General features: G+C 37.4%; 1 protein-coding gene across 15 annotated transcripts in view; it reads right to left on the bottom strand.

The window, feature by feature from the left end:
• Window positions 1-26,072, bottom strand: part of LOC138060871 (myocyte-specific enhancer factor 2C) — a 566,075-nt gene that overhangs the window by 10,181 nt on the left and 529,822 nt on the right. For 9 of the 15 annotated variants that reach the window (XM_068926650.1, XM_068926647.1, XM_068926651.1 and 6 more), the window contains 6 exons: window positions 21,046-21,232; window positions 19,790-19,837; window positions 4,794-4,966; window positions 3,492-3,515; window positions 2,467-2,596; window positions 1,452-1,587 (listed from right to left, as the gene is read on the bottom strand). In XM_068926650.1, the coding sequence (XP_068782751.1) occupies window positions 1,452-1,587; window positions 2,467-2,596; window positions 3,492-3,515; window positions 4,794-4,966; window positions 19,790-19,837; window positions 21,046-21,232 (698 nt within the window). The remainder of the gene's footprint in view (window positions 1-1,451; window positions 1,588-2,466; window positions 2,597-3,491; window positions 3,516-4,793; window positions 4,967-19,789; window positions 19,838-21,045; window positions 21,233-26,072) is intronic. The other 6 variants (XM_068926659.1, XM_068926655.1, XM_068926652.1 and 3 more) reach the window with 1 other exon arrangement.

The following is a 26,072-nucleotide window of genomic DNA, read 5'->3' as shown; positions in this document are numbered from 1 at the left end:
TTCTTTGGTACACCACTGAAAACAATCAGCTTATTGTAAAGTTATACATTGATGTCTAATATGTGAGTTTTTGACTTTTTGAGACTTTATGTCTTTAGTTGTATAGTTAGTCTGAATGGTGCCCCAAGAAGAGTGCAAACCTCAAAAAGAAAATAAAAGAAGCTTAATGGAAAGGTATTAAAATTATTTTTTCTATCATGGCAACTATTTCAGTTGCATGTTTTACGCAATTAGCATCTCTATAGACTTATTTATACATAAGTGGGGTTCAAAGAGTGTAGGTTTCCTCTAAAACATCTGTATAGCTGTCCTTTAAAAACCCAAACCATTCGTACATGGTAAGGAAATTACAGTAAGTTACAAAATGTGGTCAGATAAATTAAAAGGAGAATTTTGAAATTTCAGCCACATTTGTAGTATTAAATACTTTCAGATTATGGCAACCGTCCTGTAAATGTTAGTGCACATGTGCAACACACCTCTTTCTGGAAAAAAAAAAAAGTTTAATTTTCAAATGCTTGTGAATTAGAATTCTACTCATGAATATACTCCGGTCACTTTCAGCTTGTATTTTTACAACAAAAACTTTCTTAATTCAAACATGTTAGACTAAGTCTTAGCCTAAGAGTGGAGTGTGAAGTGAACGCTTAGGATCTTACTCAAACGAAACTGTGGATAACAGGATTTCCTAAAATCATAAAGTTTACTTGAATTAGCCAATAGATTACTTCTTCAGTAATGTTTATGTGTTTTCCCTGTGTGAATTTTCGCACTTTTAAAAATACTGAAATAATTTAGCAGTGTGCTTCACCAACCTTGAACAAAATATCTTGAACTTGGCCACTAGAGGGCACAAATACCTATGCCCCTCAACACAAGCAAATCACAGTGAGTTTTACAGACTGCCACATTCTTAGGCCTAATTGTTATTTCCTTGTATAAAACAGTTCCAAAGAAATGAAAGTCGCATGCCGCAGCTGAGCAGATGGGAGTATGTGATTACTATATAAGGTTAAGGCTTAATCTCAGATCAAATCATTATGTCATTCTAATTAAAAATATTTAGAAAAGTTTCAAGTTTATTGTTAAAGTTTATGCTATAGTAACTGGAAATAAAAAATATACACAGCAAAATAAAACAGCAGCACAATGTAAGTGTTTAGTTTTGTCTTTAGTGATGAAATAAAATGCTATCTAAAGAAATAAAGAGTGAAACATGAGCAGTAATCTTTACTATACTACTGAGAAAATGGCAGGGAAACAGAATATTTCATTTCGGCTACCTGACAGCTTTTCATGAAATATGTAGTTTCACAACTTTTGGAAACTGAGCTGTTTCAGCCAGTTCATATGTGCTGATATGTTACATTGATGTATTTCAGAATTGGGATTACTGGGGATATTGAGATCACTGTAGAACAGTATGATATTTTAAAGAAAACACTGCTTACCCTAATTGACTGAGGGCAGATGGTGGCATATTATGTAGGTGTTGCTGTTGCCAGCCAGTCACAGAACCAAGATGAAGAGCACTGGCTGTATTAAACCCAGAGAGAGATGATATATCTGCACTACTCAGAGAGTATTCTAGATTTGAAAACAGAAAAGACAACAATTAAAAGAGAATTAAGGAGGAAGCGATTAAACAATAACTAGCATCATAATTTTCACATGTCACTTAATAAGCCTTTTAATTTTAATTACACTAATTACATTAAGTTGCACTGGAAAAAGTCGACTCTCCTCTTCAGTCAACTCATTAATTCGGGAGCAAGTAATGCACTAATAATTATTCTGTAATTTACCAGGGCATTTTGAATGTGAAAAATCCAAAGCATTCTTGCCCTATATATCCACCATAACTATATATGCATTTTCATAGAGCCAAAGACTTGAAAAACATCATAATATTTCAGTTATGGTCTTCTGCGCAGAACCCAGTAGCCTGTGTCTGAACAATGCATGTCTTCTCTAAAAGCATCCGGCCTGTGTACCATACAGTAGCAATGTGCAACGAGAACTGGAAAGGGTCTCTTGGGGCTTCATTTCTAGTTCCTTCCAGGTAACTATATGACAGCTTACAAACTCATTGAACTCAATTTTTAAAACAGAGAAACCATTTGCTCCAACTACCGTTATGATTTTTGGAAGGTGCACTGAAGAACTGGATGAAATTACCTGTTGTATTAAGAGGATCAAGAAGTCTGTTTTAAGCCACATTTCTTATAAAAGCCAATGGAAGAAAGCTATCAAAACAGTTTTCCATTTGAACAAAATAGCCATTTTTCAAACAGATATGTCTCAAATTAGTGACAGCTTCAGAATAAGTAAATGAAGTGTGAAAGCGTAACAGCTATGAATATTTCAGCTTAGCCCGCCGAACATTAGCTAATTCATTACTACTGAGAGAGACATTTGTCAGCATCTTGCTCCCTCCCCCCTTCTGCATCTTGCCCTGATACTCACCAGTACCATATGTTGTTGAAATGGCTGATGGGTATCCTCCCATCCCTTGCCCTGGTAGAGTAGGAGTTGCTACGGAAACCACTGGAGTAGCCAATGACTGAGCAGACTGGGAGTTATTTATCCTCTGATTCTTTTAAAGTAAGTAAAATAAACATATTATTGACTGGGTTTAAGTCAGTTAAGTATATTAGCTTTCTGGGTATGTTTTGTGCATAAGAAATACAAGCTGATACAGATTTACAGAAATTAATCATTTAGCATGTGGCTTTTATGAACTCTGCCAACCCTATCATTTACAATCCTACAAGAGATCAGTTGTCACCATAGTAACCCATTACATCAGTATCTCCTAGGTAACTCAACTAGTAACAAGTAAGATTGCTTTTATTGTGGGTAGAAAAACAGGTCGTGTGAAAACCTGATGAAATATGTAAACTCTACTCCCATTGTTTTTGCTTTCCATTCAAATACAAAAGAAAAAACCCACCCAAAACCCACTAATGGATTTTATGCTTAATTCAATCAGTAGCACCACGACAGAGCTGACTGCTGAACTCTTACCAGCAGATGGTGCTCTGACTACTTCGTTTTTCATAATGACAAAAGTAACTTCAGGAAGTAGTTAAGTAGCAAAGCAGTTACGCGTTCATGTTTAATTCTGGGGCACTAGATGTTGTACTGTAAAAACTGCACTAGAAAACTCTAATTTTGTGAGTTGCAGGATAAAACATCTGGGGAGCCACCAAAAATGCAACAGGCTGTGTCATCTTCAAGAGCATAAGATTACATGCTAGCAAAACACAACCAACAGGAAAGTTCTGTTTTAACATGCATTATTCAAATATGTGCAATAAGTACATCTTTGTCTTCTACGTTGCTAGATTTCAAAAATTATGATTGGCACTCTTGTTCCTAATACAGTAATGGTAAAGTTTTCCATTTTATTTCAACCACCACTTCATTTACACAGACAAAAGAAATAGGTTTTTTTTTCCATTATTAAGATGAACATCACTACCACTTACCAAAAGCAGATCAACATCCTCAGACTGAGAGCATAGAAAAGGAGCATTAAAAATCAGTGAATGTAAGTATGTACCAGGATGCAGACATTCTAGCATAATGAACAGCTTCATCTGATAGAGGTAGCAAATTAAGTATTTTCTGGACACAGCTGAGAAAAACAGCAGTTCATAGATGTGCTCTTTGTCCTTCTAATGAGATATTTTTCTCAACTGTGAAGACAATCCATGCAGTTTTCAGCACAAGTCGCTGTCTTAGGATTCATTATTTCTTCCCCAGCCCCTGTGGCTGCAGATTATGTTGCTGTACCTGGTTTCAAGAGATCTGACCATTCACAGAATCCCTTGGAAAGTATCAGTTTTAAGGACCTTGGAATAAATCATTTGATGCAGACAGCCTGTCACTGCCTTGGTTGACTTTGAGTATAGCCCTGTAGGACACTATTTATTACTCATCCTCTCAGAAGACAGCATCACATATATGGGGTTTTTAGTCTGATATTCAAAGTTAATTTATAATGCATCAGCCTAAAGTAGCCGACTTGGAAGTTGTTTAATAGCTTGTCTGTTACATAATGGAAAAATGTGTTTATAGCGTCACTTAAATTCACCATCAAGATCCTTTTTTAATCAAGCCCACTTTTAATGTTAAATCACTTATGAAAGATTTACTTGCAACCACTAACCCACTTTCAGTAGGGAACTGAAACGTACTCACATGACACCCTAACGATTCCACCTTCTATCATAATACTCTGCTTAAAAGCTGTTAATCCTGGCAGGAGTTACAGCAGTCTGATACTCCATTCTATCCTGCTCTACCTATTTATTGCCTCTTTATTGCCATCATTATAGAATTTAGCTTCTGGAGTTCAAAGTGACAGAGTTCAAATTCACTTATTTGTAGTTAATCTGCCATCTGCTCAGCATCTGTGTGGCTATATATTTAGGAAAAATATAGTGTATTGGGAATGCACAGGGTTAAATCCAGTCTTTACAACAAATCCAGGAGAGGATCTTCCAACTACTAGGAAGGAGAGTGCAGAAGTTTAGACTGTGCAGGACCCAGTTCCCATTTTGTAACTCAACAGAAGAAAGGAGGAAGTAAAAATGACTTCATAAAAGCAATCAAACAGGCTCTGCCTACATCCTCAGCTTGATGTCAGCCTTAACACTAGACAGAAAGACCAAGGAAGCAAGAACATGGAATGGTTTTCTACTGATTTTAGTGGGATTAGCAGGCCCTGAAATTCTTAAATATCTGTTATCCGAACGACAATAAAAAAAGCTTTGAAAATGCATTACCACTGATGGCATTGTATTCTTGCTGCCAGGTGGAATAAGCACTCGGAGATCTGGTTTACGGTTGTTCATTCCCAAATTCATTGGTGGCGGAGATTTTGCTTGCATATTCTTGTTCAAGTTGCCAGGTGAGACCAGCAGACCTGGTGAGTTGCGGGGGTTGCCATAGCCATTTCCTGTTTAAAAAAGAAAAGCAAGACACGAAATAAAGAAAGAGAAGGGCCATAAGCTCAAATGTATTTCTGACTGAACATTAAAAGCTTCAAAATAAAAAAATTCAAAGTAAATACTTGTGTCATGTAATGTCTCCACACAGGAAAACAGAACTCATGCCATATTTGGAACAATTGGTCTTGAAATTCTTTCCTTCATGGCAGCCGACATTTCAGTGACGTGCTGAAGTTTAACCTGATTGTACGACTCCATGTATAGTACACTATGGTATATAGCGTAATACAACATACACTCAGAGCAGCCAAGATCTAACTTTTGCCTTACAAGAGGATCAGGTAAGTCAGACAATCTTGCGTCTTAAAACAAATGTCAAAGCTATGCTGGGTTTCTCGAGAACTACAGAAGATTCTGACTTGCCTGACTCAGCCCTTTCCAGTTCATGATTTTGTTTTGTTTTTAAACAAAGGATGAGTAAAGCAAGGCTGTAATTTCCAGAAAAGGCAGGGGGAGGAATAGGAAGATTCTTAAATGCTTTTGGCTCTCTTTCCCCACGTTTTTTGGACCTGACTCTGTCAACACAAAGTCAATGGGAGCAAGAGCATGTCCTTATTTGGAAAATACCTCCGTATCTTTCATCTTCCTTCCTTTGCTGCTTTCTGCAGGCCCTAGTAACAATTCTGACAAGCAGATGCTTCATTTGTTTTTTCCAGAAATGGGTTTCCTACTATCACTAAGTAATACTGACAAGAGAATAGCAATACTGACAGCGACCTACCATCCCACTAACACTGAGACCTTCTTTCTCTCATCCATCTAATTTCATCTCCTACTCACACAAAGTCTGGGAAAATACATGATTTTCAAGTGCATGCTTGAAATTCTGTCTCTACAGGGTCAGGAGAGATTCAGAAACTGCCCAGTCATAGTGAGGAAATAGTATGAAAACTAATATAGAAAGAGAAAACTTTCATGTTTAAATACCGAGGAAACAAATGTTAGGAAAGACATTTTGTTCTGGGCTCATCTTTGGTTCACAGCTCGCAAGCTGTGACACAACCTAAAAATAGTGTGGGGAAATGAGCTAGTGAGCATGGAACAGACCTATGATTACAAGCCTGGACCTGCAAGATTTCCTTTGTAGTCCCAAAGTCAATGAAGCACTCAGTATCTCACGTTTTTCATATGTGAAATGCAGGTAACAGACCTAATGGACATAAATGTATTATGGAACTACATTTGATAAAGTCTATGAAGTGGCCATAAAAATAACAGTAAATGAGAGTGAATCTGTTTTCTGCTTTGGATAATGAAGTGTGCCCAAGCATGATTAACATTAAATCTGAATTTTAATTTGCAAGCACATAGATTAATTGTATTTATCAGATCAGCAAATTCATGGAGGAGAGAATCGACCACAGGCTACTAAATAAAAAAATACCACTTTAGGCTCTGGAAGATCCTGAACTGTGAAAACTATTGTAGAGTTGGGACACAAGGGAACGAACTATCACTATGTGCTTGACTCCCATATTCTTTGTGTACCTGCTATTAGCCACTGGTCTGGTCTGGCTTTTTTATTCTTATACTTTTAATTATAATGATCTTCCAACCTTTTGCAAAAAGAACTAAGAGGAAAACTTAGAAACACTCAGATCACTCAGGTATTAAACAAAAATAATCTTTAATCTAATTATTTCCTTCATATTATCTTACAGTGAGTGAGATAAAATGTGCTAATTAAAAAAAAAAGTGTATTTTACACTTACCAAGCTGAAATAACAGAGCACTAGCAGGAAGCTTCCATTTCATGTCAGTAGGGTTTTTTTTTTAATGAACAATTGCTCTCAACATGGATTTGCTATATTTTAAGCTCTAATTATGCTATATGTTATTAGAAGTAGAGAGATTAAAAGGGGCATTTTAAATCTATGCTACTTTTTTCTAGAAACTACAGTGCCTTTTAAAAGTTGAGCATCAGTTTGACAAACAGAACACTGAAAAAACAGTTATGGCATGCAGTGAAAAGACCAACAGAAGAAACTGAAGCAAAATAAGAGTTTCTCTGTTGCTGGTTTCATATAGGAGCTATTTTACCAAAAGGAAGTAAAACTGCCTTGTGAAATCTGTTGTATGACAAGCGTTTGTTCAGAGTATGAAAATGAAGCTGTTTGAAGAAACAACATATTTTTTTAGTTCTGCAATATACGATCTAAGATATTTAAGGAAACAACATGCATTGTAGTCTGTATGTTTGTTTTTATGGTTGTGATTTTTGGAGAAAAGAAACCTTTACAAGAAAGCACTCCTGCTTTCCACAGAAAAGTTATTTAATACAATTTTCTATTAAAAATTAAGAGAAATAGTAATGCATCCTTATCAAATTATACTGTTCAGAAACATTAGTCAGACCTTCAATACTATTTATGTGCTGATGTAAAATATTTTGAACAGTGATAACCTTTCTTCCATTTATATTTTTAGAACATCAAATTACTTTTAAGAACTACTGCAATCTTCTTTTCACCAGTAGATTTCTGCTGTTCATGGCATATTATGGCAGCTAGCATTTTGGAGCCATATAATAACCATTCCTCCTTCCAGCCACCAAATTGTTATTCTTTTGGTATAATGTGGATTCAGGAATGTAAGACTGTGGACCTTAAACCAATGATATAGAAACCCATCATTTGAAAATCAATGATGAATGCATGCATGTGGTTTACAGCTAAGAAGAGTCTGCATTTAAACCAGCTCTTAAATCGTATCCTCTTTACTCAGAAAGCTGTGGCCTCCTCTGAGGCAGCCGTCCCACCTTCAGATAAATCCACCAAAGAGAATGGTCTCATTTACATTCAGAGGCAAAAAAACGTATAAGACTTCTAATATACAGATTAAACCTTTCTTCATCCTATACTTTAAAATTACACTCTGCCTGGACAATTATCAATTTAAGATGTGACTCTGTGCAGAACATCACATTCCACTATCCACTTGAAAGCACAAAAATTATATGTCATGTATGAATGGATTTCCTGATTATAGATTATAAGAAAACGAAAACCAGATGGATTTTAGAGCAAGTTGGCTTTACATTTTTATTTGGTTAAAAGCCATATTTTTGCTGGAATAGAACGTTTTTAAACATTACAGATATAACTTGTAATGCATAATGAAAATAAAAACAGTAGATGCACAAGTTTTAAAGGGCATATGTCAGAATTTGTAAATTTACAGCATTTTCAATTTAAGAAGTTTTCAGAGAAAATGATTTTTCCTAGTGTTGTTTGTTATACTGATTTGAAAGAGTAAAAATATTTTACACATAAAAGAGCTTGTTTCTAGACAGAGCTAGCGGAGCAGCACGTGTCATAAAATGCAGTGCCAGACTTTGTATTTGGACTAATGGCACAATACAAAGACAAATGCTTTCTCAGCATAGAATGCTCTTCTTGGGCATGTTCCCATATTCTGCAATTAGGCACAAGTGCCATTGACTGTAGAGTGAATTTTGTCCAAGTACAGATTGCATGATTAATCCCTATGATATCACTTTTTAAAAACTCACATTCAGAAAAGCTATTTTAATGCACCAGTAGTTAGTTAGTTGATAAGAATTAATACAAAGTATTAATCTACTCATAGAAAACTGCTCTTTGAACTATGCTGCAAATTCAAGTACTACTATCTTAAATGGTCACTTCCACGTTGCAAGAATTTAAGGGTAAGAATAGGGCATAAGTTTACTCACAGGAGGAAAAAGAGCAAAGTTTACTTCTCTTCCTTCATTGCCCATTAGTGACACCTGTACCTTACATGTAGTTTTGGTCATTCTTATGTCAGCAGTTGCAAAGTTCCTGCAGTTCTTGATACCCTCAGAGGTAGGGCTGAGCTCCTCTACTGAGCATTTAAGCTTGGAACCTTTCCACATCTTAAGGTAACACAATTGACGAGTGAATAATTTATTTCCATATCCCTCAGCATTCTTGAACAATATTATCATACTGTTCAAAGTCTCAAAGATTGAAATATTGGACAACTTTTTAATTTTGATTAATTTTTAAATTTTGAATTTACTTGATTTTTTAATGTTACCACTACAAAGAAATAAAAATACAACTAATAAATAAAACCTCTGTGGTAGTCCTGGAAAAATTAAGAACAAGACACACAATGACTATGTCCTTTTTTTGCTCTTTTCTTTCATTTATTCTAATGCTCTTCACTGATCATATGGGTTGAGAATTTACAAGATTACAAGATCTTCAGGAACCTGGGATGCATATTTTCCATTAATTTTAATAGGAAAAGAGCTTTCAAATTCTTCAAGGAGTTTTGATAAATATTAGTGATCATTTCAAGTTCTTAACAAGCATATACTCTTACTTGTGGAAATTATCATAATCCTTCCAAAAAGAATACGTTCAATATACATCCCATAACTATGATATGATGATTGACCACTAAGCCTCTTAAAAGTGATGTTAGAATTAGAATAAGTCTATACGAATATGAGACCCAGCTACGCTATAATTTACCCTGGACTTTGCAATATAAGAAAAATAAATAAAAAAACAATAAATGTGGTAACAGAAATTTTGCTAAATTTACACTCAGTTTTGCAATCTTCACTTGATTCAGTTTCCCACTACCCAGAAGAATGGCATTTGTGCTGAATAGTAATTACAAGGCAATGAATAGGTGTCTTTTCTCTTCTTACGTACTATACTTTTTTTAAATTTGTACACACAGGTCTTATCGTTTACAACTCAAACACAACAGACACCAACTAATGCACTAATGCCAGGGAGCTGCACTTGTGTTCGCCTAAACACAATTTTTGAAGGAGCTAACTGAAAGTTCTTATTCACAGGTTGCATGTTAGCCATTTCACTGTACATGACCTTTACTAACTGCAAGTGGTAGAAGAAAACCAATCTGGAAATATGCTTACCCAGAAAGAGAAAATCTTTATGTTAAAAGTACCTATCCACTCCCACATTACCATAATGGACCTTCTCTACTGAATTACTGAGAGTCACCTGAGATAGACAAGGTATATAAAATCTACTGATTTTTTGTGTGATAGGATTCTCTGGCATCTTGTGAAGTATCAGCTGCTCAGTCCAAAAGGACTGAAATAGAAATAAAATGCTGCGAATGCACAGACGTTAGGGCGACTAGGGAGAGAAAAAGGAGAAAACTATCTCAGCAACTCTTGGCTCTTGTTATAACTTAATGTAAATATAAGTTTAGAGATGCCTACAAGAGTAAAGGACTCAGCTGATACCTGGTGCTGTCATTCTCTCTAACTTATTCCTGTGATATAGCTTAAGATACTACAACTGTTAATGGGAAATTCTTGCTCTTTAAGTCTATGTATATGTAAAGGGCTCTGATGGCACTAGTCGTCCCATACTGGGAAAAGGACGGTACTTAGGAATCATTAAAATGATGTTAACGGTAGGCACTTCTGCCGTATGTGAAGGACACCTGCATTGAGAGTGCACAAAAGAAAAAGATATGTTGTTGCACCCCATGTCAGGAACACAGGACTTACTGAGAACATCGCATTTTGGCAGTCAGGCAAATCTCCGCTGCTCCTATTGCAGTGGAGATAAATTGTCTGGTCAAATTTGCCTAGGAAAACTGTGCGTAAGATTTGCCTGTATTTGCAATGCATTGTTAAAAAACTGACTTCCCTAATCTGTAGCTATTATTTTCCAGTTTTGCTATGTCCTTGGGCTGGTAAAAGCTCTTAGCCTGAGATCCTACATAGTTTGAGAAGCTGGGCCTTACTGCTTAATGTCATTAGCAGTTTGCTAAAATCCTTGGGCACCACCAGGTCTTACCAGCCCTGCCCAGGCTCCCCAGCACAGGCCTAAGTCCTCATTTCAGCCCAGGTGGGCCTGTCAGGCCCGGCCTGAGCTAAATTGCAGAAGTTCCAGGCTCCAGCCCCGTTACGGTGCTGCACAGCCATGGACCTCGTTTATCCTGACCCATGGGCCAACAGCCTGTCCCTGTCCTTGTCCCTGCGGCAGTGTCCAATGCCCGCGGCTGGGGCTGCCCCAGCTGCTCCCAGTGCCCTGCTCCCCTGGGGTGGGGGGATAGGCCCTGCCCCACTGGGAGCCCCCACGGCTAGCGGCACCGGGAGCCTCTGGCCTCACAGTGCCCTGGCACCGTGTTCCTTTTCACGAAGGAATTAAAGATCAACTCTGCCTCTTCAGATCTCCGTATCACGTACTGCCAACTACCTTAATGAACTGTTTACATAGATGAAGTAGTCAACATTAAATCTAATCCATGAACTAGTGCCATCTACAATTTGGAACATCCTTAGAGTCTATTACATGCTGAGTATTTGCAGGTGCACACATCAGTTGCTGAAAAAGGGCATATGTGTCCAATACTGCAACAACTGGGCTCAGATTTCCTTCAAGACAGAGCGGATACTTCTCAGGCAGAAGCTGAAAGTAAAGAAGTAACTCTTTGGCCACTCAGAACACAGAGCACTGCAAAACACATTCCTGGAAAACTAAGGCAGTGTCACCGATCTAGGAGGCTAGAAATCTGAGATATTTTTCAGCCAAACAGAAATATATGAGTTTGCTCACACACAGAGTGAAAGACCATGAGAACAAAATCTGACCTGTATATCACAGACCGTTACATTTCATGCAATTACTTTACTGCTGAATCAAGTGCATGACTAAGTATATGGCAAACTAACCGGATAACCAACACTGTGGTTTATGTTGTGCTGCTATAATAAGACACATATGTAAATGTATTTTTAAGTAGTTCTTACATTAAGTGTCCTCCCACCTTAGACTAGGTTCAAAGTTCACACCTTAATAAAATAAACATTAAGGTGGCACCTGACTACCTACACAATTAGCCTGTGGATACCCACATCAGGGACTGTGAGCAACCATTCAAAACCTTTCTTATTGCAATTAGGCTTCCCAAGCTACAGGCAGACATTTAATTTCTGAACATCTCTAGACTTCCCCCATCTCACCTTTGGAACAGGGGTTTAACACACGGGCAGGAAGGGTATGTCTCAAATGCAGTAAACGCAGGGAGAAGGAGGAGTGCTCTGCCTGCTTAAGGCTGACTATAACTTTCATTCCTCCCTTTTTGCCTAACACAGAAACAGAGCAGTAGACAGTCCAAGTCCTGGTACTTTGTTTTTTAATATTCCAGTACAGTTATTATTGACAGCATGCTTATACGCTTTATTGTCTGATCATAGTATCTTGCTATTTGCTTTGGTGATTCTTTAATAGCATCTTATTTCAGGAATTTCAGAGCATATAGCTTTAACACAGAAATGCTATGTCGCCTATATCTTTACCTCTGATTATACTGATTCATTTGTTTCCACTTCCACAAAACTTTCCTTCTGCTGTTTATATATCTATATCTATGTCTATCTCTAACATCATGTATCTCAAATTATCATGTTTGGCTTGAAGGTTCATCTAATCAGCACAGTAACTAAGTTATAATTATTGGGAAAGATCACTTAAGACAATTACACAACAGCCGTCAGTTTTGTGCTTTATAAGGATTAGCCTTTTATAGTTTAAAAATATGGGCACTGCACAATGAACATCAGAACAGTTTTCCTGTGCATTATCAGCTCTCTGGTGGTTTTTAAAGTCCATAGTAAACATCAGGGGCCAGATTGTCACTTAAAGGTGCCTCAGCACGGTGAAACAACGAGCCTACCCCTGCCCCTGGACCTATAGATGTTACCATCAGACAGAGCGTAGAGCCTTCTAGCTCGTGCAGTATTGCTTCCTCCTTCCTTGCTGTCCACACTTTGCACAGATTAGTGCTACTCTCTGCGCTAGGAATGCAGAATTCATTTACACTAGATTCCAGTCTATTAGGGGAGGTCAATACCAAAGATCAAGGACAATTTTCAAAAGTGCTCACCCGAAATTTAGCCTGCATGACATCTTTTCTGAAAATCTTGCAGTAAGTGGCCCAGACCTGGTCAGCACAGCATGTATAAAATGATATCTGGACCTCACCTATCTGAGATTTGCCCCTGCCCAACACCTTTTCAGGATTTAGCTGCTCACTTATGATTAGAAGTTAATTCTTATTCCAGTAAAGCAATTAAATAATGCATATTATGAGCACATGGTATTATTTCCCTCCATCTTGTATGTTGGCTGAAAATACACTCTATTCTAGTCCCTTTTATGTAAAAAATAGTATTTTTTTTCTTCTTTTATATGAGCTGTTACAGAGTCAGAAGAAAGACAAAGCAAGAGGAAAGAGAAAAACTACATTACTGGAAAAATATAATTTTTTATGAAGATATAGAGGAAAAAATATGAGCCTGGGAAGATTAGAAGACTATCTCTTTCTTCCTGACTGCCTGACAGCCTTTTCAAAGGACAAATCATTTGCTTTTTTGGTTGCTTCAAAGCAACTACCATTTTGGGGAAAAATGCTTTTTTAATGAAGAATACTTCAGGACAAGAAATAACTCCAATTATAAACTGGGTATAAAATTTGAAACTTTTTTGAAACTTGAAATGTACTTCTTTCGCATTCCCAAAGAAACCTTAGAAATAGGTGTTAATATCTTTTTTTTAATAAACAGCACTAAGTTGCTACATGTTAAGTTATTTATTTTTGATATATTCACAGCTATTGAAAAATGAAGAACACAGTTTAAAATTCAACATCAGAAAAACTTCAAAACTAGGTATTTTAAACACAAATCATATGTCCTTGTGTTTCTCCCCTGCCTCTATTACCAGAACAGATTTACACACAAAAGGGAAGTCTTTCACACATAGATAAATACTACTTAAAATTGTTTTGAAATTTAAGCAGCTGCAAAGAAAAGACCAACAGCAAACTCTTCCCTGTCTCTCCTAGCTCCCCAGCCCCAGAATTCTGGGAGACTGTTCCAGCTGCCATCAAGGGAAAATCAGCTTGCAAGAGATTTGGAAAATAACTGGAATCTATGGCTTGACTATCTTAACTGGGGAATCATGTTAGAAGTTAAAGGGCAGGAGTCACATTCACTCAATATTGCCAGGAGCTTCTGTGTGTGGCTGCAATCCCTGCTTCAAGAGGTTAAAAGCATTTCTTGCTTTTCTTCCCAGAGTAAAGTCCTTGCTGCATTCCAGGTCCAGGAGGCATCAACTATCTCTTTCAGTATTCAGAGTAGGCATGAAATGCAGATGTTTGCTGATTTGCAATGCCTTTTTTTATTTTATTTTATTTTCTGCATCTGAACAAGAATATAGACTGCAATGTGCAACAGAAAAAGACAGCGTGCTGTCCTGGCAAACAAGTATGGACAGACAAAATAGTGAGTGAAATCCCTGTCTCACTGAAGTAAAGCATAAAATTCCCACATACTTCACTGGGAAAAGGATTTTATCCAAAGAATCCAAGTTATTCTAGAGGAATCTTTGTAATTGCTTGTCATAAAGGAAAAGAAGTCAATCATGCTCGTCTTTAAAATCCTACTTACAAAGAACCACAGTTTGTATGACTCACTAATTGTTCATTACATGTGAACTTAGGGCTTTCTCCCTTTCAATCCTTTCAAGCTGTCTTTTTATAAATACAAATATTGAGACACTGCCGATTAGAGAGATGATGAGACAGAGAATAACTAAATAACTTACTAAGTCAATACTTGCACGACTGATGGATACCTAATAAAGGCCAAATATCCACAGATATTCATGGAGATCTACCCAGAATGAACCTACATGGATTTCTTTATGGATTCGAGGTCACATCAGTTAACTGAAAATATACACATTCAACCTTTCTAAATGATGCACAAAGTCAATGTGATATTTTTTGACTTTGACATGGACAGCAGCCTCCACCCTTTCACATCTATTCTCAAAGGTTTGCTGATGTGATATTTACCTGTATGAAGAGATTCTGAATTAGCTCTATGCAACAGATTAGTTGTCTAAGGCAGAAACAGGACTTAATTTTGGAAAGGCCTGTGTTGGCTGCCTACACAGACATGAATTTCAAGTACTGTTAGATAGACGATTTCCTTCATACTATATATTAGAGCTGTCAAACAAGTTCTAGTGTTGTTATTGCTTTATCACGAATCTCCCACTAGTAGATACTTTCCTTAAAACACCAACTCCTGGATTGACACAGGACTGGGAAAAAAGTATGTATCCTCCTTTTACCGAGGAAAGCTTGGAAAAGCAACACTTAATGGCATAAAGCCTGTAGAAAAAGGGAAAAGAGAAAGAATCTGAGAGCTATTGTGTTTGCTCATTTCTCATGCCCCTTCATGGTTTTTAAGCCTGCCTGACAATTTGTGATTTCTTGTTTGGATTTGGCACTACTGCATCATGAACTCTGTTATGAATGATTATATGTTCTTTCTTTTGGATTGTGAACTTCCTTGGGCAGGAACTGTTGATCACTACACTTTTACGCAGCATTTTGCCCAATCTTTAAACCAGAGGTCTGTGGACAACTGCACTGACCAAATAATAAGGGAAGACCAATGACCTATTGTGCTCTCCCTGGCAACCCCAGTCCTAACAGGTTGCCCATAAACTGTGGTTTGGGAATCATTGTTCTAAGCCTATTTATTTAACATATCCCACACTTGTGGCCTAAGAATTACCTTCTCCTGACTTTGCCGAATATGATTTTAGGGCACAATGGGGAATATTTATGTAATTTTTTAAATTTCTGTTATTTAGTATTAGTTTGCTGATTTGTATTTGCGGTTGCAAAAAAGACTAATGGAGTTAGGTGCTTTTCAAACTCTTGCTTACTGTTGCTCCTGCTCATAGGCTTTTTTGGGCAGATTGCTTCTTTTTAGTAAATCATTCTTCTTTGAGAAGATACCATCCAGGCTGCCTCTATCTTAATACATGGCTTATACATAAAAAAGAATGACTATTACATATATGTGTACATATACACCTATAATATGTGTGTGTGTATATATATATATATATAAAAAACAGATATATATCTGGCTTGAAATACAACCAGAATATATATCCTTCATCCACACAGTTAGTACATGACCAAGAAAAGAAAAAGTAGCAGTAAAGCACTAGCTAATTGTAATAGTGGCTGACAGATCCAGGACCTTAGCTCTGAGAAGATGAGAAGGCCGCTGGTAGGTTGAGTTGTAAGTAAATATGAGGTTCAGTCATTAAAAAGACAAGGGATGAAATTTTTAAAAGGAACTACTATCTCCTCAGTGTCGAATGATTTTAGAGAGTAGCTTTAAAGATAGTCAAAATAGATGCTTGATTTACAGAGGACACATACTTAGCCCCTTTGACAGCATTTCACAGTACCCAAGTACTTTTGAATAACTTGTTTTTTTAGTTTAATATTAATGTCAAGATGGAGGCAGTACAGAAACCCATAGTGAAACAAATAAATTACAGAAAACAAATAAACAATCAAAGCAAAATTGCATCCTAGATTTAAGATTGAGAATGAAAATTTTCTTCTATTTTATTATTTATAATGGTGAAAATTTAATGAAACTCTGTTGCTCTAGGTGGGCTTATTCCATATGAAATAAAACTTAATTATAAAATACGAAAGGTCATAATTTGAAAACCATATGGAAATAAAATGAAACAAAATGAAAATTAATCAAAATATTAAAGGCTTCCCCCAGAACCATTATATTTTGATTTTTAAACTACTGATATATTTTTGAAGTCTTAATCTTTCATCAGTCTTTCAGCATAAGCATTGGACCACTGCATAAAACTTGAGTTCAGATAGTTTACACAGCTAAAACTTCTACTTCATAGACATTATTTGTTTCTGATCAAGTTATTGTTGACCTAACTGGTTTTGTTTAAGAATAAATACACTCCTTAAAAATTAAAACAACTTCATACACTTTATTATGTTAACTAGCTATATGTCACTTAATTTTCATGTTAGTTATGGGGTAAGCTGAAGGGAGTGACTCTACGTGGTTTTACAGCATACTGATTTCAGTCCAAAAATTTCTTGTCTCTCTTTAATTAAAAATCTCTGGTTTGAGAGAATGGCGCCAAAGACATTGCTGTATTTATAAGTCAGCAACTATACTAAATGGTAAGTTCACTCCAATTTTTGTTGGACTTAGCTATTATCACATGATATAAACTGTTCAATTAGTATTTGTCTAAGAACAAATTTACTTTAACAAACCTGAGATAACCTTGGTTGGAGTTAAAAATACCATTCCTGGTATGTAGTTGTGTAGGATAATAAAGTAGTCAGCTTGCTTAAGTTCTATTTATGTCTTGGGTTGACTCCCAAGGTAAATTGTGGATGATGTCAGGATTATTACTTGGAATAATCCAAACCAACAAAATAACATAGTTTTCAAAACAGAGGCTTAACTAACCTAAGTATCTTTTTCCATTTCCTATATTGCAGTTATAAGGTAATTTGTAAAAGTAATGCAGAAACTGAGGGCTGGTGTCAGCAATCAAAAGTAGTTTCATTTTGTAGTGACAGAAAGGAAACTCTGTAGATTCTTCTTCTTTGGAGTATGTTATTCTGAATATATGCTATTTTTGGATGCTGCAGAAAAATGCAAATTCATAATGTTCTAATTTGGCAAGAAATATGAACCCCAACAGATTAGACCATATGATCATGCTACCAGCTTCTAAGCTGCCAATTAGAAAAAAACACAGAGGTCTCTGTTTCTTAAGAAGAAGGATGAACAAAGAGAACTTTTGATGTTTTTTCTTCTGCACCCTAAAGAGAGAGCAAGGACTGTCCAAAATAGTGGCATTGTGGAATGATGCAACTAAGACAGAGGAGTCAACCTTATAGTGACCTTTCATCTTCCTTCAGCCCTGTATCAAATTCTTGCTACTGTTCTGCATTTAAGACATTTATAAAACACATCTTTAATGGTGTTTAAAGCTCTTATTGCCAGACAAAGAACAAAGACTATTCATACGATTAAATATTTATGATGCATTCCTAGCAATGCCCCGCATATACATGCCCCTCAAATCAATTGCCTACTCCAAAGTTACATTGAGAGCTTAATGTATAATACTGAACACAGGAAATACAAATTCTTTATCTGCAAGTAAATTATCAAGCTCTCTCTCTTATTATAGGCTTATGAATGCTCTTAATATATTTCCAAGAAAAAATATATTTTTAAAGGGTTTAATTTCTAACCTAGCAGATTGATATACAGATTTTATTAAGCACAAGGAATTACTATGCCAAATGCATGTGCAGAAGGGCTTTTATTTTAGTGTGTTGCCTCTTTTAAAAGAAAATATTGCCTTCTTCACTAATTGCTTTCCAGCGTCTTGAACGGGGGAAGCCAGTAACAAGACAATGACATTTCTTAACAAGCCAGTAGAGGGAGCCCCTTCACAGGGCAACCAATTCCCTATCTGAGTTCTCCGTTGCTGTACTTGAAGTTTCTGCTACACACGAGATTAAAAAAGAGATGAAACGCAAACATCACCAGAATGAATCTTTCTTTAGCTGTGTTTCACGGACTAACAAAAGATGATTAACAAAACTGTAATTTTCTACCATGTTTTTTTTTGAGAACAAAAGAGACTAATAGCCGAGTTCCTGTGGTCTGCTTACCCTACTCCTAAATTAATACAAAATGACCTCTCAAAGCTTCTGCATGAGGTTAAAGTGCCTTTTTGATACAATGCTGTGCAGTTTCAACTTTACTACAGATGCAGCTCACAAAACATCTGTGACTCATCTACGTGTGAAGATAAAAGGGGGTGGTCTAAAGCAGGCTGAGAAGAGCCAGAAAGAAGAGATCATTACAGCCAGGATTTCTTTATAAGTCATTTTATGATACAGTGTCAGAATCAGCATATATCTCAACCCTGGTTTATACTGCACAAAATGGATCTTCCAACTATTTTTCTGTATAGTTCTTTCTGAGAGCAGAGAGCTCTGTGTTTTACTGCTCAGCTTATTTTCTTCCAACGTACGTGTTTACTTCTCAAACTGAAACAGTAATCTTGCCATTGTCTTTTGTAATCTGTATTTGTAATGATGTAATATTGCTGACATTGCTAACAAACCACTGCATTTACTGAGCAAAGGGGACTACTTCAGCAACATTGTGTTGATAACACAGGCCTTGACAGGTACAGTTCTCATTAGTTCCTATCCTAGGGAATAGGACTAAAGGAGCTAAACTTTTGCTCTGCCTGGGTGTTTTGAAAATCCTTCCCTGCTGGGTCCCAAAGCACGTAAGTAAATGCTTAAAACTAAGCTTAAGTTAATTACCGACTATTTAAGTAAACGCTAACAGATTTTACTGGCTATCAATCGTCTTAAGTATGAAATGAGATCTGTGCTCAGTAGCTGGAAGTCTAATGGGGGACTCAACATTTCGGTCTTTACTCAAGCTTAAATTCATAAAATGAAGCCCTGATTCCACTAACGTCAATGGAAAAACTCCCTTTGACTTCAAAGGATCAAGATTTCAGCCAGGGGCCTCAGCAGAGTTTTGCCTGAACAGGCCTATGTAATGGACCCAAAAGTTTTTATGGACAAGCTAATGTGAAGGAAATCGGGTATTTGTATACATGGAATTGGGTGAAGTATAACATTTTCAGCTGTGCTGAAAACCAGTCTCCTCGTACTTCAAGCGAAGCACAGGTAACATCCCCTTCTCTCCCCCCAAGCTGGGGGAACCTTGGCCCCCCTTGCCAACGCCGAGCACTTTCTAATATGTCACCTCCAATACAGAGTTATTTTAGGACTCAGTCTTCAGAGGAAATCTGTTGTCCACTTAGAACACTAAACACAAATTCTCTCCTCTTTACCTGCACTGGTGCCTGCACCGGTTGCGAGGTCCCCACCCATCAGGCCACCTGAGGGGTTGAAACGAAATACTTCAAATGAGTACAATAAATATCACAGGCAAACATTCAAAACAGTCCTAATATCACAGGCAAACATTCAAAACAGTCCTAATATTTTCCCTGCTTTCAAATGGCCTGATCCAACAAGCACTACCATTTTCCTTTGGACTCCAACAGGCATTGGATCAAGCCCATAGTCATGAAACTGTCATGTTTAACGTTACACATACAAGATATTTACCTTTCAAGGACAAACAAAATATGAGGTATCCAGTTTCTCATTATTTTATTTTCATATTTCCACAGCATATGAACTATCAATTATATCTGAAATTTACATTTAGTATTCCTGCATCTGAAAACTGTATTTGTTTCAGTATTATTCCGAACAGCAAAGTCTTCCACATAGGATTGGGAGGAAGAGACTGAAAGTTGCTGGATGAGAACTTAATTCAGAAGCTGTAATACATGTTTGCGTAACTTTTCATTTTAATTTTCTCAGCCTTTCATAGACATTCATTCCAAGTATTTTTAACACTTCTCTTTGTGCTTGGAGACCTCAGATGGTCCTTTGAACCCTGTGCACTTAAGGATGTTGATGTTGTTTCAGCCAGACAGATTGAATGAACCTAATCCCCCTTTATCCTGTTCAGAGGTGACCCCTCATCATCATCAGGGGACATCAGCACAGAACACAGCCGCTTGCTATATACAAGGCACTCAAGTACAGAGCTCAGCTAACGTTTACCTATCAAGGTACTTGTGAATGCATAAATAACAACAAATTCTGCATTTAGCCTCTAACTGCTGTTTACAGTAACTAGTGGCCTATTTTACTTGCTTTACCTTGTTTGCATTGGCCATGCACTTCCCCTCCCCCCTCATGTTTTACAGTGTAGTGAGTTCCTGCATGAATTAAGTAGACAAGCTGCCTTTTTATGAAACAGCAAAATGTCTGCCCTTTTATCCTTTATTGATCTCCTTTAATCTTAGTCAATATTCAGCTTTTTCTAGAAAATTGTTTTTTATTTTCTAAATCAGGAATAGAAACCTCTTTAGCTCTTCTTTTGATTTTTCAACACAATCATTTTGGGTAAACTGTTATGACTAGCAAAAACAGAGTTCTTGTTTCTCAGAGTACAGTTTAAAGTTACCTAAGGCACACAAGCAGGCGATAAAAAAGAGCATTTAAAGGGATGAGATTGAACAGAGCATACCTGTGTTACCTGCACTTGGAGGCCGATGCGTCACGCCAGGAGACATGCTATTTCTTTGCAAAGAAGGATGGGCCAGTGGCAAAAGGTTGGGGTTACCCAGCGAGCTGACTGGGTTACTGTATACCAAGCTGTTGTGGTTGGACACTGGGATAGAAACTGGCATCTCAAAGTTTGGTGGTGGAACAGCCTGTACAGGAAAAAAAGGGAAACAAAGACAAGAATAGTACAGAAGCACAACAGTCTTCAAGTACAGTTACTCTATATTTAGTTCAAATATTTTGTAGTTGTGGTTAAAATATTTAAGCTTCCCCCACTAAGAGTCAAGAGAAGAGTTTTAAACAGAGTTAACAAGGCTTTTAAATATTTTTGAAAGCGTGATTCCATCTTCTTTCAATGCAGCTTGTGCATTTACTTTCTAAGAACTAGAAAGATTTTTTCTTTATTTGTTTAAAACAAAACTCTGCTTCATGAACCTTAATTTACCGTTTCTTTCATTCAGTGAAGTCGTAATTGTTCACTTGTGATATCTTAATCTAGTGTCACAGATGACTGCAAGATCAAAGGTATATGATTATGATGACTTCATTGCATGGAGAAAAATTAGAAGGGGTAGAATGCAAAAGGGAAAGCTTTAATTTCAGCATACGTTGCTTTAGCAACCAGAATGATCCCAAATCATGTTAAAGGCACCAACGCAGTAAATGACTTTTTTAAAAACGTTTTTGGCTTAGTCTGGGAAGGGCTTAAAAGAAACAAAGTTCTGCTCAAGGACACGCAGCCAATACAAGAACTTTACACATATACCATTCCTCCAGTTCTTGGTTTTGGAGGTGGGCTGTTTTTTGATGCCTTTTCAATATACTGTTATCATCACTTAAAAGTAACATCTATAGAGCCTTTTCTTCACAAAGACTTTTGCAAACTGGATCAAATTATGCCACTTGACTCTAGGTCTGACAGGGAGCGTGAGGAGATGCAGTGCCTGATACTCATTATGTTCCTAGAGGAAACTGCAATATTCCCACCTCAGGTTTGTTGGTTAGTTTGTTGGATGGGGTTTTTTTGGGTGCGGCTTGTCTGAATTTCATTAAAACCCATGGTTCTGGCATCATTCAAATATATGAGAATTCCATATTTAATTTACTTGCTTTTTTAATGATTAGTTTCCTGCTCTCGTGAATGGACAGAAAACATTTTCAGAGTTACCTGAGAGCATGTTAAGTGCTCAAAAATCTGAATGCAAACCAAGTACCCTTTAATTTACCACTTAAAAATCTTTAAACACTTCAACAGTCTTAACTCTTCAAAAATTTCTTTAAATCAGCCTGTGGTGACATCTTCAGAGGTAGGAACTTACAGATTTTAATTTTACTGTTGACAGATGATTTTACTGATAAGTCTCCAAGGACCTAGAGGGAGTACGTTAAGAACTGGACACATAATCTGCCGTGTCATGCAGCAGAGACAGTCTGACCTTGTGCCACCCACACACATCTTCTCTGGCTAGTCAGATCTGTTGGCTGTGCCCCGCATATTACAGCATTGGCTGTCAAATTATGGTTACCCCTTAAGTTTTCTTTGTCCTCTCCCCTTTCTAGGGCAGACATAATTTAGCTCTAAATATACAGGAATCTTTTTACTTAACCACTGAAACACAGCCAATAAATAATAAGGCACAGCAAGAAGTGAAGAATATGTTATATGAATGCCTCAGGACTTCTTTCAAGGTGTTAATTTAGCTCTGTAACTTTCTCTGTGGCTTGGTTTTCTGAGAAAAACGTGACCCTCTCTCCGCCCTAGCACGATGGCCGAGATCAGTTGGGACACTCAAGCTAAGTGACCTCAGATTAAACGTCTACAGCATGCTGACAGAGCTTCTCAACCAGGGTTCCACGTCTCTGGAACTCACGTCCCTTTGGCCAAGAAGCTAAAGCGTACCGCTAACGGCCATTTTTGTCTGAAGAGTTAAGATTGAAGAGACTGCTTATTTAAGCAGGGTTTGGTAGTGGAGGAGAGGTATTCTGGGAACGTTCAGGGGGTAAGAAGCAAAACTACATGCGTTGCTATTGGTCTGTGCAGAGATCCTGAAATATATTCTAAAGTTTGTGCCTCACAAATGGGAAAAAGGAGAACAAATGACTGAGTATTGAAAAATGTAACTGCTGAAGTATACTTCTGTCCCAGCTGTTCTTCATTTGTTTTAGGAGCAACCTTTTTTGCATGCAAGTATTTTTACAGTTAAAGCCCAGCTCTCTGGCTATATGTGTGGCTTGTCTTTCAAAGGAGAATTTACTATGAACAGAGCACAAGGAGTACCCGTGTATATCACGACTGAAGGCTAAACTCCTCGGAAATAGGCGCATGTAGTGTAATTGGAAACATTTTATTAGTCTGTGAGTATGTTTTGAAGCAAGCCGTTCTCTTCATTAGCCACAAAAGGATTTCTGAGTTTTCCAAATTCTGTGTAAGGTAGGGATGCAATTTGACCCTCTCAATGCACAGGCTGGTTGGAAGCTCAGAACTGGCTGCTGTTGATGGTTGTTGCCTTTTCAAGACGTTTTAGCCAATGAGTTCATATGAGGATGGATGTCTTAGCTCCACTTCCAGTTTGGGGATTGGAATAAGCCAGCATGGAGTACCTGATTTTTGTAATACGCAGTGCTGTGGTGGAGATCTCTCTGCCTGGTTGCTCCAAGCACATGATCCCACCTCCAGTTCTGCAGGCTTTAAGCAATGCTTAGGAGCTTGTGTGTCACCCCAGGTTAGGCTCAATGCCACCTGCTGGGGATCATTTTGCACAGCATCTGCTTCACCTCCATCATGAGATCTATGAAATCTGGCTTGCTGGGCCTGGGTACGTAGCTGAGTACAGCAATATTCCCTCCATTTTCTTAACTTATTTCCCTAATCTCAACCTCTGTCCAGCTGTCCAAACTAAGACCCAATAATAACACTGCTTGTGTTATTATTCTATCTTTCCTTTATGTACAAACACGCTGGAATATTCTTTATCCTATGTTACAGCACAAAAGAACCTCAGTCTTGGTTGCTTTTGCTGTTGACACTCGCAGGGCAGACTAATCATCACTGAAACATACAACTTCTGCTGAAACAGTTACTTCACTTGCTTTGGTTGTTCTATAAAATAATTTTGAACTAGTTACACAAATTATTTTCTTCATTTCTGCATGTATAATAGCTTCATCTGCATCCTTTTACCTACAATCTGGATATAATTAGACTAGTTTACAGAGTATTTCGCAGGCAATTTTATCAGAGCAAAATCAGTTTTACTCTCTGCTTTTCAGTGCAATACACGTGATACTCTGGAATATAGTAGTTTTTATTTCTTCTCATCAGGGGCCAAAGATTAATTAACACTTTTGTATATAGAAAAGGTCAGAGGAGAGAGAAGGTTGTCTGGATAAGCACACCAGTGTTAAACAGTGTCTATCTACAATTTTGCTTCTGGCTGACCAAATTTTCTGTGACTGTCTTATATGTTCTTTACCAAGAACTGTAACCTACTACAGATCCCCTAGCCAATCTTGGTGGTAAGTCACGGGGCATATCTATTCCACCTAGGCCTGATGAACATTATAGCTTATGATGCACTTGCGTAATATCTATATTAGTAAGTTAAATATGGCCAAGAACTGAGGCCATCTGAGGCCACAGGACAGTCCATGTCCATACTATTAAACTCTCTAACCTCAAAAACAGCACAGCCACATATAAACCAACTACTGGGAATTGTTCCTGGCCTGGGCTGGGCTGACTACCAAACAGCATTTAAGAATTGTTTGAGAAAGCGCAATTTGGCCTGTGCCAAAAGCGTGCCAGGGACTGCTCACACTATTAACCGTAGAGATGACGGCCTTCCCGAGCCTCAGAACGTTCTTTGCCATTCTTTAACTCACGGCCATAGTCGTAGCTATACTCTAACAGGTACCGCAACTAGTAAAACTGTCAAAGAGAGCAGACTGCCCATTTAAAGGAAATTGCCAGTGTACACAACACTAAGTTAGATGTGAACGCCGCAAGTTGTAGAATGTTGTGGAAAGTAGAATGGTGGGGATTCAAAACCCGTGAAAATGAATGCACCAAACTTTTTGTGCTAAATATTTCTTTCCCCCTCCCCTGTTCAACCAGGCCTTCATCTACTTAGAGACAGAAATACTTATAGCTCCCTTCTAGTGGGCTATTTCTGTCTCCTCTGCTTTCATCACTCTTATGAAAACTACAAATAAATATGTAATTATTATCAGATGCTTTAGAACAATATAAATACTTATCCCCAGAAAATTATCTGAGGAAACATTATTGGCTTTAGCTGTTAAGAGGAAAAGCCAATTTTATTTTCATTTGGCAGCAGCTTTGCTCTCTTACAAGACCAGGCACAGGCACTGCATTGTTTTATAAATTTTGTAAGTAGTGATTTAACGGCTTGACTTGTTAACTTTTTGTTCAGTTTTCCTTTCTTCCTCCCAACTTTTGTGGCTACCTTTTGATAGTCACAAGAAAATGACTATAGCTTCCCTAACTTCCCTAAAGCTACACCGATTTGTACAGTTAAAGATCATCTCTTGTATTTACAAATTTTCATTATGTACTAGCTTTGAACTCCATCTTGCCCATTATATTTAGGCTTATAGAGATATTTAGGCTCCAAGAGAAGGAGCTCCTATTGCATTTAAGGGAGAACACCTACTGATTTTTCCTTTTCTGGTAAGCAGCTTGCTGGTGCACACAGACCTTGAGTTCTGTGTGTGAAGTATTCAGGAAGGGATATCCTGTCTTACATAAAAAGAAACGCTAACATTGGCAGTTCATGGTGTGTCTCTGAAGCAGTTTCACAGAAAGATAATAAATTGTATGTTGTAACATCCCTGCAAGGTAGGAAGTTACACTGTACCCAAAACAGCTCAGGAAAACTGTGGAGACAAGTTAATAGCTGAGATAGGCCTATATCTGGTTTTAAATTTGACATCGAAAGGTCAAATTTTAATGAAAGCAATTAAAGAGAC

The sequence above is a fragment of the Struthio camelus genome, chromosome Z (genome assembly GCF_040807025.1).
Source record: "Struthio camelus isolate bStrCam1 chromosome Z, bStrCam1.hap1, whole genome shotgun sequence".
In the NCBI taxonomy this organism is placed as follows: Eukaryota; Metazoa; Chordata; class Aves; order Struthioniformes; family Struthionidae; genus Struthio; species Struthio camelus.
Note: the sequence above shows the minus strand (reverse complement) of the source record. Positions and strands in the feature narration are given on the sequence as shown.